The sequence below is a fragment of the Rana temporaria genome, chromosome 12 (genome assembly GCF_905171775.1).
Source record: "Rana temporaria chromosome 12, aRanTem1.1, whole genome shotgun sequence".
NCBI lineage: Eukaryota > Metazoa > Chordata > Amphibia > Anura > Ranidae > Rana > Rana temporaria.
Window position 1 is genome coordinate 115,621,543 of NC_053500.1, and position 14,925 is coordinate 115,636,467.

General features: G+C 41.7%; 1 protein-coding gene across 1 annotated transcript in view; it reads right to left on the bottom strand.

The window, feature by feature from the left end:
* Positions 1-3,345: 3,345 nt before the first annotated feature.
* The window catches only part of RBL1 (RB transcriptional corepressor like 1), a 46,803-nt gene continuing 35,223 nt past the window's right edge, over positions 3,346-14,925 (bottom strand). Inside the window, exons 12-22 of the mRNA XM_040330290.1 lie at positions 14,115-14,252; positions 13,814-13,975; positions 13,095-13,227; positions 12,731-12,964; positions 12,444-12,628; positions 12,180-12,356; positions 11,513-11,584; positions 11,304-11,391; positions 10,111-10,256; positions 7,193-7,357; positions 3,346-5,079 (exon numbers count right to left, since the gene is read on the bottom strand). Of these exons, the coding sequence (XP_040186224.1) occupies positions 4,912-5,079; positions 7,193-7,357; positions 10,111-10,256; positions 11,304-11,391; positions 11,513-11,584; positions 12,180-12,356; positions 12,444-12,628; positions 12,731-12,964; positions 13,095-13,227; positions 13,814-13,975; positions 14,115-14,252 (1,668 nt within the window). The 3' untranslated portion in view covers positions 3,346-4,911. The remainder of the gene's footprint in view (positions 5,080-7,192; positions 7,358-10,110; positions 10,257-11,303; positions 11,392-11,512; positions 11,585-12,179; positions 12,357-12,443; positions 12,629-12,730; positions 12,965-13,094; positions 13,228-13,813; positions 13,976-14,114; positions 14,253-14,925) is intronic.

Here is a 14,925-nt window from a genome sequence, read left to right on the forward strand (position 1 = left end):
AACCGTTGACAACGAGTCTTAGGATTGCTCAATTTGGGAGGGTGGCTTGTGAGCCTTCCCAGCCTCCTCTCTTGATCTTTGTTTGGTAGCTGCCCGCGAGGCAAATTCTCTTCTCCTATCTTGGGGAATTTTTTCTTTATTGCCGAACCAGGCCTTCCATCATATGGGATGCGACACTAGGAATGCATTGCAGATAGGTCCGCCGACCATGGCTTTTATCGTAATGCCCTTCTGGCTGTGATGAAGTATAGCATGGCTCTGGGGGAGCACCCACAGACACTGATGGCTGCATTCTTGGCTAATGTCATGACCGATGTGCCCAAAGTTTGATCTGAATCAAGGAGCTGAGCATCTGCTTCCGCCAGTGCACACTGTCAGGTGCACTGCTGGGTGCACATGGATGCACTGTCAGGGGCACTGCACATGGATGCGCTGTCAGGGGCACTGCACATGGATGCGCTGTCGGGTGCACTGCTAGGTGCACATGGATGCACTGTCAGGGGCACATGGATGCACTGTCAGGGGTACATGGATGAACATGGATGCACTGTCGGGTGCACATTGATGCACATGGATGCACTGTCGGGTGCACATTGATGCACATGGATGCACTGTCGGGTGCACATTGATGCACTGTCGGGTGCACATTGATGCACTGTCGGGTGCACATTGATGCACTGTCAGGTGCACATGGATTCAAAATCAGGCGCACATGAATGAAATGTCAGCAGACAGAAAATTTGAGACATTGATTGTAGGCGAGGCATTTTTTCTCCACTTATCGCCGCTCGTTCTCCTAACCTCGTAAAGGTAACGGCTGCAGCTTTATTCGTCAGGTGAGGAAAACAATATTTTCCCGTATGGACAGAGGATACCGGATCTTCTTCCCACGGAATCGTGTCTTTTAATGTGGTGATAAAATTATCACAATGTGATGCGAATCAGCTTCTGAACCGGTCTGGAGAAAAGATAGCGCTTTACTGCTTTCTCCTCTGTAGACAGACTTTGGACCACACGCCAATATTCCCAGTAAGGTTTGTTCCCCACAAACTCAACAGGCCTTTCCCCCTGAATGTGCAGAGTCATGTCATGCCTGCTTGGGGTATGCTGGGGTGACCTCAGTCAATGTAGGAGGTATGCCCCTATAGAGAACCCCTGCGGGTGGTTCTCGGTGCGGGCTGCGGAAACAAACAAAAAGGAGTGTTTTCCATATGCCATAAGCTCTTTGAATGAAGGAACTTACCTGTTTTGTTGCAGCCCTTACCTAGCGTATGTTGAGGATCTTTATTGATGCGGCATTGTATATCAGAGCGGCTAAGACTAAGATTAAATCTAATTACGTAAAGTATAGGAAGGCATAAATAATACTATTAATATATACTGTATACACATATGTATATATATATACCCACATGTAAACACATACACATAGATATACATACACACACACCTACACATCATCATTATATAGGTTAAGCTCTATAAGAGGGAGGTGAAGGGAAGCAGACACCTAAAGTTGTATTTTTTTTGTCAGACTTAAATTAGCCATTAATCTAAGACAGACAATCTCGGCCAGGGTGTACCAAAATGGCCGCCGCTCAGCCTCAGAAAGGTTACTGCGCATGCGCCGTGACGTTCCGCTGTGACTCCGCCCCTCCGAGATGATGAAGCTGTGTTGGGAGACGCGCGCGAAGCGCCCGCACAGGAAGAGAGGGGGAAGGAAATGGCAACGCACCCGGCGGCAGAATCAGGCCACTAACGGCTCCCAGAAATGAACCTACAGGAGGGTGGCATTCCGGCACACACACATGGGGGTAGCACCAGGCCCACATGGAGGCAGTGTCAGGCGCACACGAGGATAGCGTCAAGTGTACATGTATGCAGTGATAGGTGCACATGGAGGCAGCGCCAGTACACATAGTTGCAGTGTTAGATACACGTGGAGGTAGGACCAGGTACACATGGAGACAGCACCAGGAACATATGGACGCAGTGTTAGATACACGTGTAGGCAGTGTCAGGTGACACAGGACAGTGTCAGGTGTACATGTATGCAGTGTTAAGTGCACATGAAGGCAGTGTCAGGCGCACAGGTAGTGCCAGTTACACATGGAAGAGGCATCAGGCGCACATGGATGAACTGTCAGGTGCACACGGATGCACTGCTAGGTGCACATGGATGCACTGCTAGGTGCACATGGATGCACTGTCAGGGGCACTGTCAGATGCACATGGATGCACTGCTAGGTGCACATGGATGCACTGTCCGGTGCACTGCTAGGTGCACATGGATGCACTGTCAGGGGCACTGTCAGGTGCACATGGATGCACATGGATGCACTGCTAGGTGCAAATGGATGCACTGTCCGATGCACTGTGCACATGGATGCACTGTCAGGTGCACATGGATGCACTGCTAGGTGCACATGGATGCACTGTCAGGTGCACATGGATGCACATGGATGCACTGTCAGGTGCACATAGATTCAAAATCAGGTGCACATGGATTCAAAATCAGGTGCACATGGATTCAAAATCAGGTGCACATGGATGAAATGTCAGCAGACATGAAGAGGGTGAGGCAAAAAAACATTGAAATGCTATTGTAGGCTCTAAAAGGTACCTTGTGTTGTCTTGCCCCAAAATAGCCAGCCAAAAGCCACAGAGGAGAAGGAGATGCTCCTGGATGTTTTTAGACGGGCCCCAAAAAGATCCACAGAAAAACAGGCTCCCATACTTATGTGAGGCATTTAGCAGTCCAAGTAATGGGACTCCATACTGCAGGAGAGCATGAACCTGCAATGGTTACACCATATGACGGTGAGGCAGGGCTGATCTGTGATCCTGCAGGGATGAGGACAGAAAAAAGAATACCTGAGGGGGGGAGTAGCTCTTTCTTTTATAGAGTTACGTGGTCCTGTGGGTTGGACGAGGGCGGAGCCACAACCATTGGTATGCTGCCATGGAGGCACCAGGAAAATGCTTTACAGCTGACATCCATGACCAACTCTCTTCCAACTGAACATTTCTCTCTTTATATACAGCAACACTGCCAAAATGTTTTTTTTTTAATACCTTCCGTGGCCTGATAATCGAAAATTGTCGTTGCTGTGGGATCATCACATTCTAATTAGTTGCAACTGGTAACATCACAGAGATCTGCTCGTTGGATCCTGAGCATGCGACTTCCACATTTCACAGAATTCAAAGCCAGTCAAACCACTCCACACCTCTCCCCATCCCTACACATGCACCATCAGTGACGAGTACCCATTACTTATAAATGAATACAACATTGATCCCTCATTACATGCAAAACAAGTATTCCTAAAACAGACACCAGCAGAAGGGAAAGAAATGAGCCTTTATTGTACATTTATACACATGTGCAAACACAAGAAACCTGAGACCCTTAGGGGAGTCTTTAGGATATCACTCCACATAAGAATCAGACCAAGAAATTCATTATGTACAATTCATATAAAGTTATTACAAATATAACGAATGTGTAGATACTACACAACAATGTCTAGCTTAAGATGCGCAATAAAAATGAGCCTGTCGAGAGAATGAGATTCACTATTACAAAAGCAGAATATAAACTGGGCAAAGTGTTTGCTGCAGAAGGACTAAAATACTTTGTTTTATTAAAAATATAATTAGTTTAATAAAAAAAAAAAACAGGACATTTATAGTGAATGGATGCACTTGCAAAAGCTACAGTGTCTTGAGAACAGTGCATTCTCAAACAAGAGTGTTATAAAATCATACTACAGATTGCTAAAACCATGTATACACATAAAAAGCTTCCATACAATTAGAGATATTGCAATGCAGTATGCTACTTGTCTCATATTATGCAACATTGCATAACTTCATATTTTAAAACGTAATGTCTGGGGGGGGGGGGGGGGGCGGTTTGATAGTAGAGAGAACACATTGCAATGCGCACATATATTCTCTTTGTTTTGTTTCTTTATAGAGAGGTTGCAAGTACCAAATATAGTTCTCGCTCCTGCCAGAAAGCCAGTGAGCTTCTACCATCAGGTAATGATCTGAAGTAGTAATGCCTGCACTGAAATCCCATGTAGTGGTATCAGCCCTTCAACATTCTCCCTGCGGACTGGAAAACTCTGCAACAGCTGACAACACTACTTGGATAATGTAGCGATGTGAATCCTATGCATTTGTCAGTGCAGACAGGAAATTTAGAAACAAATGTTGTGGCAGATTAACATTTTGCTGTACCTGCAGTGATTTTTAACATATGGATTATGTGCTTGTAATGCATATCCCCCAGACATGCACTTAAAACTTCACAAGACAGACCTTCCCCTAAATCCACTTAAAACTGATCAATTTGTTTACCCAGAATTCCATTCTGGGTATAAAAAGATCATGTAACTAAAACAGGTAGACTGACCCTTAAAAGTAAAAAAAAAAGCCAAGTTTTGTAGATTGTGCAAAGTAGAATAAAAGTTCCCAGTAGTAACTGCTGGGCTTCTTAGGCAGGGTTCACCTGATAAAAATGCAAGGCACTAAGGCAGTACACGTTTTGTCATAATGCTTAAAGGGAGCACTTGCTTGCGTTCTAGCACCCAAATTCATATATTAATACTCAATTTCTGTGAGTCCCATCTTTTGACATTTTTACATACAAGGAATTAATGCCATCGACAAAAGATACTAAATGATAAACACTGTGGAGCTCCTTTATAAAAAATTTTAGGACAACCGAAGTAAAAACACTGGTCATGGCCACCAAAATACTCGCTACTGTTCCAAAAATAAGCTCATTGGCTGCTATGTGCAGCGCTTTTTTTTTTAAATAAATAAGTCCCAGTGTAGAATTTAGTGCTGTAATATAGTGCAATGTGCAGGTAAAAGGACGCACAGACAGGCTCATAACCATTAGTGGTTAGCTCTTTCGCTAACAACATCCTGAAGACGTTTCAGCAAGGCGTCATCGTTTTCCTGGCACTGGCGTTTAGCCGGGGAATCAGAATCGCTGTCAATTGTTATTGCTCGCTTACGGCTTCTCTGGTCCTGTTTAATCATGCAGTTTATATCCATCAGGCTCTAAATTGAACGAAAAGGTAACAGTCAGTCAAGAGACAAAAAAACCACACACAGCGCATGTCTATTTATAGTGTATTCTACATACAACCATATACTGCTCCTAAATAAAAGACTAAAATGATAAATCCATTAGGACAGAAAAGGGAGATGTGGCTGCACAAAAGTTGCTTACAACCATCATACACATTCCGCTTTCATTAACTCTTCTATGGGCTCTTTCACACAGGCGAGCTCCACCGGCAGATCCACCTGCTCAACAGTAGGTCTGTCCACGGATAGCCGCTGAGCAGGTGGATGACCGAGCCCACTCTCCTCTAAGGGTGGTCGGATGTAAACAGACCGCAGGTCCGTTTACATGCGACTCATCAGATTTTTAGTGGATAGGATGCCGGCGGGCGTACACGCATTAGTTTACATCTGCTGCTCCACAGAGGGCATTGGATGGTCCTATCAGATTGGCCTAAAAAAAAAAAAAAAAAACACACACACACACTGACAGATGGACCAGATCAGTCCGCCCATGTGACAGAGCCCTAAGGTTAACAGAGTGGCAACACTTTCACAGCTGAGCAATAGTTCCTGTGATGCAGCTGAACCTGGTCTTTCGAGCAACAGGGACGAGCATGCTGGCTCCAGCCGGTGTCTAGGGTCCCTATTGGATAATTAGCAGCGCAGCCATTGGCTCCCACTGCTGTCAAAATCCAATGGTGCAGGAGTCGGGCCGAATCCTGCTGTGTAATTAGTCGCAGCAGCAGGACCCGGGCGCACGCCCACACAAGTGCCCTGAGGGAGAGCAGCTCTCCAATGGGACACTCCAGAATTGGAGGAGCCAGGAGCGCCGCTGAGAGACTCCAGAAGAAGAGGATGGTAAGTATGACATCTTTTTTCAACGAACCTTTAAATTGCAAATTTCACAAAAAGTGAAGTTATACTCTGTCCAAGTCATACTAATGATTGCGTTGGCTATAGAGATTTTTTCGCAACCCAACAAAAAAACATCTCATTAGAAGCAATAATAATAAAAAATAACACCCCCCCCCCCCCCAAACATCTTTTACATCCATCACTATTTATAGGATCATAGAAAGTCCATGTATAAAATATTGAATATTTCAAAACACACGAGCTGACAGGCGGGGGGGTGGGGTGAACAGTGGGATAATGGAGGCACGTAGCCTGACCACGGTAATCATGAATAAGCACCAACGAGAAGATCCCTCTGTATTGATTTGTATTGTAAGTGTACTGTTCTCCCATATTTTGAAGCGCTGCGCAAACTGTTGGCGCTATATAAATACTGTATAATAAAAATAATAATCAGCAGCCATGAATACCATGGTCAGCATACTAAGGGGGACAAATGAACAGGCAGGTTTTTATAGCATAGAGAGGGACAGATTAGACAGCACAAGCACTGTACTGTTTAACCTGCTATAAGGGAACAAGATTATTTATTTTTTAGGATTACAAATATCATCCCAATTGTAATCCAGGGTCTCTCGCCTTGACTATTGCAATTTCCTTCTCATAGGCCTAACTCTCCATAAGGCTATCCCCTCTTCAGTCTATAATGAATGCTGCTGCCAGACTCATCTGCCTTACCAACCTCTCAGTGTCTGCTACCCCTCGCCACCAATTCCTACACTGGTTTCCAATCGCCCAGTGAATTCAAATTCTAAATACTAACATAATACAAAACCTTTCACAACTCTGCCCTGAGCTTCAATCACCAATCTTGTCTCCAAATATCACCACTTTGCATTATATTTGTTTTTCAAGTCAAGTTGTGACATTTAATCACAATTTTATTTTTTTATTTGATCGCACACAGTTTAGACTGTGAAATATTCACTACATGGACTTTCATGATCACATTCATAACAAGGATAGAGTGATGTACCTTTTTAATTTCTTTTAATAGAGAGTGATGTTTTGCAAACTATATTAATTTTGTATAAAATGTTGAATCTAGAACCATGATGCCTGACAGGTTTCCTGTATGAAGAGTGTACATTGAGGTCAAGGTATCTAAAACGGTCTTTTAAAATGTTGTATTTGTAAAGTTACAAAAATGACCTTCCCTTTTAGAATCTTACTTCGCAGAAGAACTTACTTTAGATGGACTTCCATTGAACTTGTAGAGCAGAGCAGTGCGGGGAGTTAGGCAACCAGTGATCTTATGCGGGGACACATAAATGGAGTGCTGCTGGGAGACACGGCGAGGAGAGACAGGTCGCTGTTTGATGCTCGGGAATGGAGACAGAGGAGGAGCCACAACCTTAAAAAAAAAAAAAATTAAAATGTAATATATATATAATGGCAGTTTATGAACAAAATGCCTTAAAGTGGATGTAAACCCCCCCCCCCCCCCCCCCAAAAAAAAAAAAATTATATGTCACAATGTAAAGTATAAGATTTCCTATCATCTGTGCCCAGTCTTGCCACACGGAGTTAATACAGCTCTGAGCAATCCTCTTTTATTATTCAGTGAAATACAACAGACTTCCAGATAAAAACCAAAGTCCTTGCTTCTGAAAAAAAGTGCACAATTCACATCCCCCTCCCCTGTGTTTTGATTACATGTTTATAAAATTTGGGGTGAGTCACAGTTCAGTGCCATGAGAAAATGCAACAGCCATCAGAATATACATAGAGGGGGAGGGGGGATGTGAATTGAGCACTTTTTACAGAAGCTGTGTATGTCTGCAAGCAGTGCACGAGATATGTAAATAAACATGTCACTCAAGCAAGGACTTTGGTTTTTATCTGGAAGTCTTTTATTTCCCTGAACAATAAAAAGGAGGATTGCTCAGAGCTGGATTAACTCTGTGTGGCAAGACTGGGCACAGATGATAGGAAATCTTATACTCTACATTGTGATATATATATATAAAAGGAATTGAGCTTGTTTCTTGCTTTACATGTACACTTGGAATTTTGCACATTTAAATTCTGATGACTGAAACTTATAATTTATGTTTGAAGAACCTGCAGCAAAAGGTTCCTGGAATTCGGTCTCTGGACTTTTTTTTTTTGAGGGGCACACCAAACCATAAGAATAAACATCTGTTTATTATAACTATTTGGTAAAACTATCACAAGACAATTAGCGCTAACCTTTCTGTAATTATATTACTCTTTAATCAATGTTATATCTTGACACACATCAATCTGTATACTTAATCTGAGAGGATACTGAAATAAACATAATGGCTTACTCACCGATGAAGGCTTAAATAATCCCACAACACACAGCAGGAATACTTCCACAAGAACGCATATTGCCTGCTCTACAAATTTAACCACTTGCCTACTGGGCACTTTTACTGATAACTGTAAATATTGCCCCCCAACTACCTTCACAATGAAGGATTAGAACCTTGTAATGGGTTTTAGTGCTATCCAAGGCTACAGTAAAGAGTTGCCCTCTTACTGTGGTAGTGACAATGGTTTCAGACAAAAGAAAGGGGGGCACAGCAATAAATAGTTGACCATCTTTCAGTTTTGTTGCCGCTGGAAAATCTTTCACCTCCTGTTTGCTGAAACAATTGTCACCAAAACAAGAAGCAATGGGAAAATCTGTCCAACATAGTGCCGGATAGCATTAAAACTTCTAAAATGCCAATTTCTCCTTACTTTATGAAAAAAAAAAAAAAAAAAAAAAAAAAAAAAAAAGGATGTATTGGCTGGGTTTTTGCATGAAACAAATGTATACAAAGTCTTAGCTTATATATGCCAGAACCCAAAAGGAGAACAAATCATCATGACCAAGTTACAGCCTAGAGCAGGGATATGCAATTAGCGGACCTCCAGATGTTGCAAAACTACAATTCCCATCATGCCTCTGCCTTTGGGTGTCATGCTTGTGGCTGTCAGAGTCTTGCTATGCCTCATGGGACTTGTAGTTCTGCAACAGCTGGAGGTCCGCTAATTGCATATCCCTGGCCTAGAGTATCAAAATGGTTAGAGCTTCAGATGGAAACCGCACTTGGAAACAACTCTGGTCGCCTCTGCCATGTCTCTCTATTTTCAGCAGCCAGTGCTGGAACTCGGCATTAAAACTTGGTGAGAAATTTCACTTGGAGTTCACAGGATAAGTTAAAGCTGAACTCCAGGAATCCAGACACGTTGATAAAATGTGCAGGCATACTATGAGTTAAAACAGTAGTAAACTGCAGTTGGTAAGGCAAGGTCATATTGGGTTGCATCGCAGACTAGCACATTTTGAAAAACTTACCTTAGAACGAAGCCCTCCAGTGCTGCGCTGTCACTGCTGAGAGGGACGACATCTTCCCACGGCCTTTCTTCTGGGTTCATGGCCTCCCGGGACATATATAGCCAGGGGTGCGATGAAGTCACGCTTACAGCATGGGCTCAAGGTACAGCACTGTATGCCGGACCTTCAGAGCACATGCACCAGTGATGTCACCGGCTTAATGCACTCTGAAGATCTCCTAAACTGTAAGTTTAGGAGATATTTACAATACCTACAGGCAAGCCGTAATATAGGCTCACCTGTTGGTATAAGTGGTGTAACAGCGTTTACTACCACTTTAAGTGCAAAAAGGTGCATGTCACCTCATGGATCCAATGGTTTTATGGAACTCCAGGATAGCTATCACTATAGTTCCCTAAGCTCCGACGCTGGACCTTGTATTCTCAGCTCCTACAAAGTGGCATGCAGCTGCTGTGCTCGCCCCTCCCCTTTGCATTTTGTGAACTCATTCACAAAATACAAAGGCTTCTTTAAATGGAGCAGGAGAAGAGAGGAGAGGGCAGAGATGCTCTGTGAAAACAGAATTAAAGAGATAAGTCCACAAGGTGGCAAGCACCTACTCGGACTTAACTCATAGCACATTTATCAAAGAGGTTGAATTCCAGGAGTTCACCTCAAAACTAAAGAATGTTTACAGATAAGATCATGTTACTTTACAAAATAACATTCAGTAACTGAATACATGGATTAGGTGCATATTTTAACATGTCTGGCATTGAAGTAATATTTTTTGGTGCAACATTAAAAGCTCATACCAGATGTTCACCGTTGATGGCTGCATATTTGAGTGCAAACATTTTAACTTGTTCCACGTAGACGTTGTTATAAAACGTAATGAGATCTCCTCTCTCTACTTGGTTGTCAGTACCAACATTGTTTAAGTTCGGAGTGTCATCAGAGTCTAAAGAAAGGAGACACACAGAATTTACTGCAAACAAAATACATAAGCAATGATGTTGTACAATGTCATAAAATGGGAAAGGTATCAGTACCCGGTATCAGAGTAGAAGGCTGACAAATCATTTTAAAAACTTACAAAAAAACACCTAGTAGAAAAGGCCTAGCCAGTCAAATCCCAAAGAAAATTCACAAAATAATTCTTCAATCCCTTACCTGTTACCATGACAGGCACAATTGAAAGGAAACAATAATGGTCCAGTGAAGCAGCGTACAGTAAAACAAAAAGGGGAGGAGCAATGCCCCTCTGCTTAGGGTCTGTCCTCCTGGGGAAGGGGCTTAAACTTTACTTTTCTGTGTCAATGAACTTTCAGCGAACCTATGATAGTTTTAGGTCCATTTTTCTTGCTTAAAACTGACGCAATATAGAATTTTTAATTATATTGTGTAAACCCATGACACAGGCTTTCCAAGAGCCTGCTTGCTTTAGGATTCCCCATGTCTTGTATAGAGTTTGCCTTTCATTTGTGCTTGTTTAGAATTTGAGCTACTAAGTTCAGTTAACAAAAAAAAAAGAGCAAATGAGCGAAAATGAGAAAAGCCTGGAGAACTGAAAAAGTAGCTGAGAGCGCCAATGCACAATAGAACATTTAAATGTATCCATTTCTATATTTTCTTATCTATATTCTTCCAAATTATATTTTTATTTCATAGTGACAGGCCTCATACACAAAAGTAAAACACATATTATATTATATATACATACATACATATACATATACACACACACACACACACACACAGTTGGCCATACAAAGCTGAGCCGATTTCCCCATTCACACATTCGAGGTGGATATGGAAATCCTCCATGCTGCGTCGCTGTATTCAGACAGTGGCAATCAGACACGATCAGAATACACTGGCTCATTAGCTGCATGCCCTGATTGAGCAGAAATTTTCAAACAAGCCATTCATGAAAAGTCAGGTCGATAGAACCAGCCAAAATTCTCAACCATAAATGGCCAGCTTAATGCAATTTTAAATTCCTTACCACAATCAATCATTTCCACATCTTGGCTGGTTTCAACTTCATCTTCTTCCACTTGAGGAACCTTCTTCAATAATACATTTCTATACACCTAAAGACAGAATAATTTCCCATCTATGTTAAAACGCACATACTGAACTTAAAAACACTGCATTTACAACCTGACCAATCAGCAAAGCTCAGCTGTAAAGAGGAGGAGTTCATAAACTTACATGGCTTTGAGCTTGAGGCTGATTTCTGTAACATTTCATAATATCTTGAAATAGTCGCTCTTCTTTTGTGATCTGTGAGGTCATAGATGACAGCAATACAAGTTAATTATGGTAGAAATAAATGAAACCTTAAAAATGCCAGACAAGACCTAATAATGCAGAAAACCGATTTAAAAACAAAATTAAATCTAGTGCTGGAAAATGATGACTAGCAGCTTCAAAGTTATAGGACAGAAAAAATGTAATTACAATTCCTAAAGCATTTAATTTCATCTCGGTTTACTCATTTAATTAAAATGGGATAGGTTGCACAGCCTAAAAGCTGCCATTTATGTTGTCCTCTTAGGCTGCATACTAGTTCGAGTAGTAATGCAACTCAACCCTAGTGATACAAGTCTGATTAAAAACCATACAGCACTTCCTACTTTTGGGGAGCCTATGAGGAACTTCTATAAAAGAGAAGAAAAAACAAAAACATGGGGAAGACAGAACTAATCTAAAACAGACAAGCATTATTCCTGATATTGTGGACTGCACAAGATCCTAGTTTAGAATAGAGTCCCAGGTCACAAGACATCTTGGAATCTCTTCGCTAAGATTAGGGAATTCTAGAGAACCATCAGAAAAAATAAATAAAAGCAAACAAATACAAAGTAAAAGATCTAACCTTTGCCATAATGTAAATGGCACATAGTAACAGCTGATCAAGATGTCGGTCTTTCATTAGGTCTGTACAATGAACCAATGAGTATTCAAACACCGTCCAGATTTTACGTCTCAGATCATTGGACAAATCGAGCTTTAAGCACAGGTCTCTCAGGCGAACACTTGCCAAGTGATAAACCTAAGAGTAGGCAAGGCAGATAATCCATTACTGAAAATAATCAAACTTTCACTGCAACGAGAGTCACTCAGCCCCGTTAATACACACCTTCCTAAAGAATAGAGCAAGAGAACCGGTTCTTTTAGGCTTGATAGCAGATGTGGGACATCCGTCTTGGGCTCGGAAGACCTGCCGTTTTGTGGATGGACTGATCAGAGCTTGGGCAGTAAGGGGGATTTGAACTCCATTCTCATTTTCTGGAGAAGAGGGATGCCCGCCACCATTAAGAGTTACTTTAAAAAAAAAAAAAAAAAAAAAAAAAAAAATGTATGTAACACCAAAGCTTTTCACAAAGAAACATGAAAAGGCCATATAGCATAGTCGTCAATATTTACCTGCTAAAGGTATGCTTAGCCTCTGTCCAGATAGAATTTTGTCTGGCGACATACACAGCTGCTCAGGTGGCTGGCTAGGAATAATTCTTATTCTAGTGATTTCTGGGGTTGTATGAAGTCTCTCAACTGGTGACTCTTTAGGTCCATCATCTCCGAAAAGCCTCCTTTTGGCACTACCAGCAGCAGGAGAGTTATACCGTTCATGAACGGACAAAGGAGACAATGGCTGTAAATCTAATAATAGAAGAACATAGTTTAAGGCATCTAAAAATATTAAAATGCTAGTGCATGCACAATGTAGAGAACATGTTCACAAGACCATTCAATGCAAACAGAAATACATTTTATTCAATACCAAGATTACCTCGCCTACATGAGCCTCCAAAATCTGTGCGGACTTCTTTTAAACGTGGATGAATGATAGGGGAAGCTGGCATCATAGGAAGGTGTCCTAAACCAGCTTCATTACCAGTTTCAAAGTTGCTAGGTATGATAACCTAGAGAGAAAAATGAAAATAAAAAATAGTAAAAACGTCCAATGCAACTCCCCCCCCCCCCCAATTTAAAAGCCGATGGGCAATTTACAATTCATGTGCTGCTTATTCCCATATCAGTTTGTTGTTGGAGAAGAGAGTCAATGCAAAAATCCAGGGTTACTATGGCTTGGCTACTTCCAGCCAGATGCAGGCCTGCCTTGAAAACAAACAGTTTCCAAGGACATGTCTCAGAAGGTAAAAATGCAGCTCCTGAACTAGGTAGTTGCCTTGGGAGCGGTTGGTTAAAATAATTTAAAGTGGCTACCGCCACATGGTACAAGGATCATCATCACTATGTTAGGACTAGTAACTAAATAATGAACTAAATTGTAGAAGCACCATCTTGGATTCAACAAACAGATGAAAACTGCAGAAGTCTTGACATTTCTTTCAACGCACAAACAGTAATATCAACAGTTATAATATGAGGCTGGTACAAAGCTATTCTCACCTCTGGATTCACCAGCAAGTAAAAAAAAATAATTGTTCACCAACCCAACTAAAAAAAAAAAAAAACGTATATTTGAAAACATTGAGATTCATCTACCTCTTCACATGTTGGAACAGACCCAGCTGCCTGAAGCAACTCCCACAAGTTAGAATCACTCGTCCAGGCGCGATTCTCAAGGATTTGCTCCTCAATGGTGTTAAGGTGCTTTACCATATCCCGAGACAATCCATCCTCCGAGCGGATAAACACCTCAATAACCTAGGCAAAGCAAATATTTTAGACATTGAAAGCATGTTCTCTCCTCACTTTCCACAGTGACTCAAAAAGATTACACAAATGAAAAACAGCAGAAACCCATTTACTCTACAGCTTGTCTTTACATATTTTAATCTCTTACCTTGTAGAAATAAAAAGGACTTATATTGAGAGCCTCAATTGTCCAAGGAAAAATACGAGGAGAGCTGTATGCAAAAAGCACAATTTCCAGACAGCAAGCTGCCAACGACTGGTGGAATATATCCTGCTCCAGCAGAGCCTAAAAGACAAAAAACATTCATGGTAATGAAAAATAATTATTTCAACTCATTGATCAGGTCCTCTGGTACACCATCAGTAAAGCTTCACCATATCTTATGTAGCAAAACAGAAAAAGGCAGGGCTAAAGATGCAGACAATTAAAAAATCATTGTTAAAGTTCTCTAATATTTCTGCTTTGCCATTTACCTAAAATGAAAAGGTTCCGACACAAAATAAAAGTTCCCACTAGTGAGTGTGTAATTTGTTTGTCCTTTTTGAGTTGCATAGTAAATTCCAGAGTAGGGATTTTGCTTGCTCAAATGAAAGAAAAAAAAATGTACCCCTCTACCTATGAGCAATGCTGGAGGGGCAGGCAGTGTTCACTGCGGTACACTTTTGCATTTGTAGTGGGAATGCCCTGTAATAAGGCCCTTCTGGGTGGACAGCAAGTCGAAGATTAAGGATATCCTGGGCCTGGGTCTCCCTCTCTCCCCAATTCACTTCCTTCTATGCCAGTATAAGAAAAGCACATTGCCTTACTTATTGAACGCAGCTAAGCGTTTGCTCCCAAAATACTGGAAGGGAGCACAATTGATGATTTCAGATTTGAACACTACCTCCTGCTGGAAAACTGTCATTCCTCCAGAGTGGTGCAAGAGCTTATGGTATTCTACCTGAAGCCGCCTATACCT